At 74.6% G+C, this 548-nt stretch overlaps 1 protein-coding gene across 1 annotated transcript in view; it reads right to left on the reverse strand.

Annotated features, from left to right (window-relative positions):
- Positions 1-548, reverse strand: part of BAHCC1 (BAH domain and coiled-coil containing 1) — a 22,039-nt gene that overhangs the window by 10,072 nt on the left and 11,419 nt on the right. Inside the window, exon 7 of the mRNA XM_012734755.1 lies at positions 3-546. Coding sequence (XP_012590209.1) covers positions 3-546 — 544 coding nt within the window. The remainder of the gene's footprint in view (positions 1-2; positions 547-548) is intronic.

Below are 548 nucleotides of genomic sequence, written 5' to 3' on the forward strand. Positions count from 1 at the left end.
GCGGGGCGTGCGGGTGCGGGCCTCCCCCCTTGGCGCGCAGGGCCTCGGGCTGGGCCAGCAGGGCGGGCACCGGGTGCGTGAGGCAGGCCTGCATCAGCAGCGCCGGGTCGGCGTCGTCCGAGCTGCAGGAGGAGCCCTCGTCGTCCGAGGAGCAGAGGCTGGAGGTGGACAGCGAGCCCGAGGAGGAGGAGGTGGACGAGCCCGAGGAGGAGGAGGACATGGACAGGCGGGCGAGGAAGCGGGAGGGCACGCCGGGGGCCAGCCCGGGCCCGTCCTCCTCCTCGTCCGAGTAGGAGCTGTGGCAGTCGCTGTCGCAGGGCAGCGGGTACTCGGCCTGGCCGGCGAACTTGCGCAGCGCCAGCCCCACGGGCAGCGGGTGCACGGGCGCCCGCCCCTTCCTGTCCTTGCCCCCCAGGGCCGGGTGCGCGAAGCTGGGGCCGGGCAGGGGCCGCCCCAGCTTGGGCCCGAAGCCCTTGTCCCCCACGAGCAGCGCCTTGCAGTTCTTGTTCTTGGGGGAGGTGACGCCCTCGTGGTCCAGCTTGACCAGG

This window comes from Condylura cristata, unplaced genomic scaffold (genome assembly GCF_000260355.1).
Source record: "Condylura cristata isolate star-nosed mole 26May11 unplaced genomic scaffold, ConCri1.0 scaffold00068, whole genome shotgun sequence".
In the NCBI taxonomy this organism is placed as follows: Eukaryota; Metazoa; Chordata; class Mammalia; order Eulipotyphla; family Talpidae; genus Condylura; species Condylura cristata.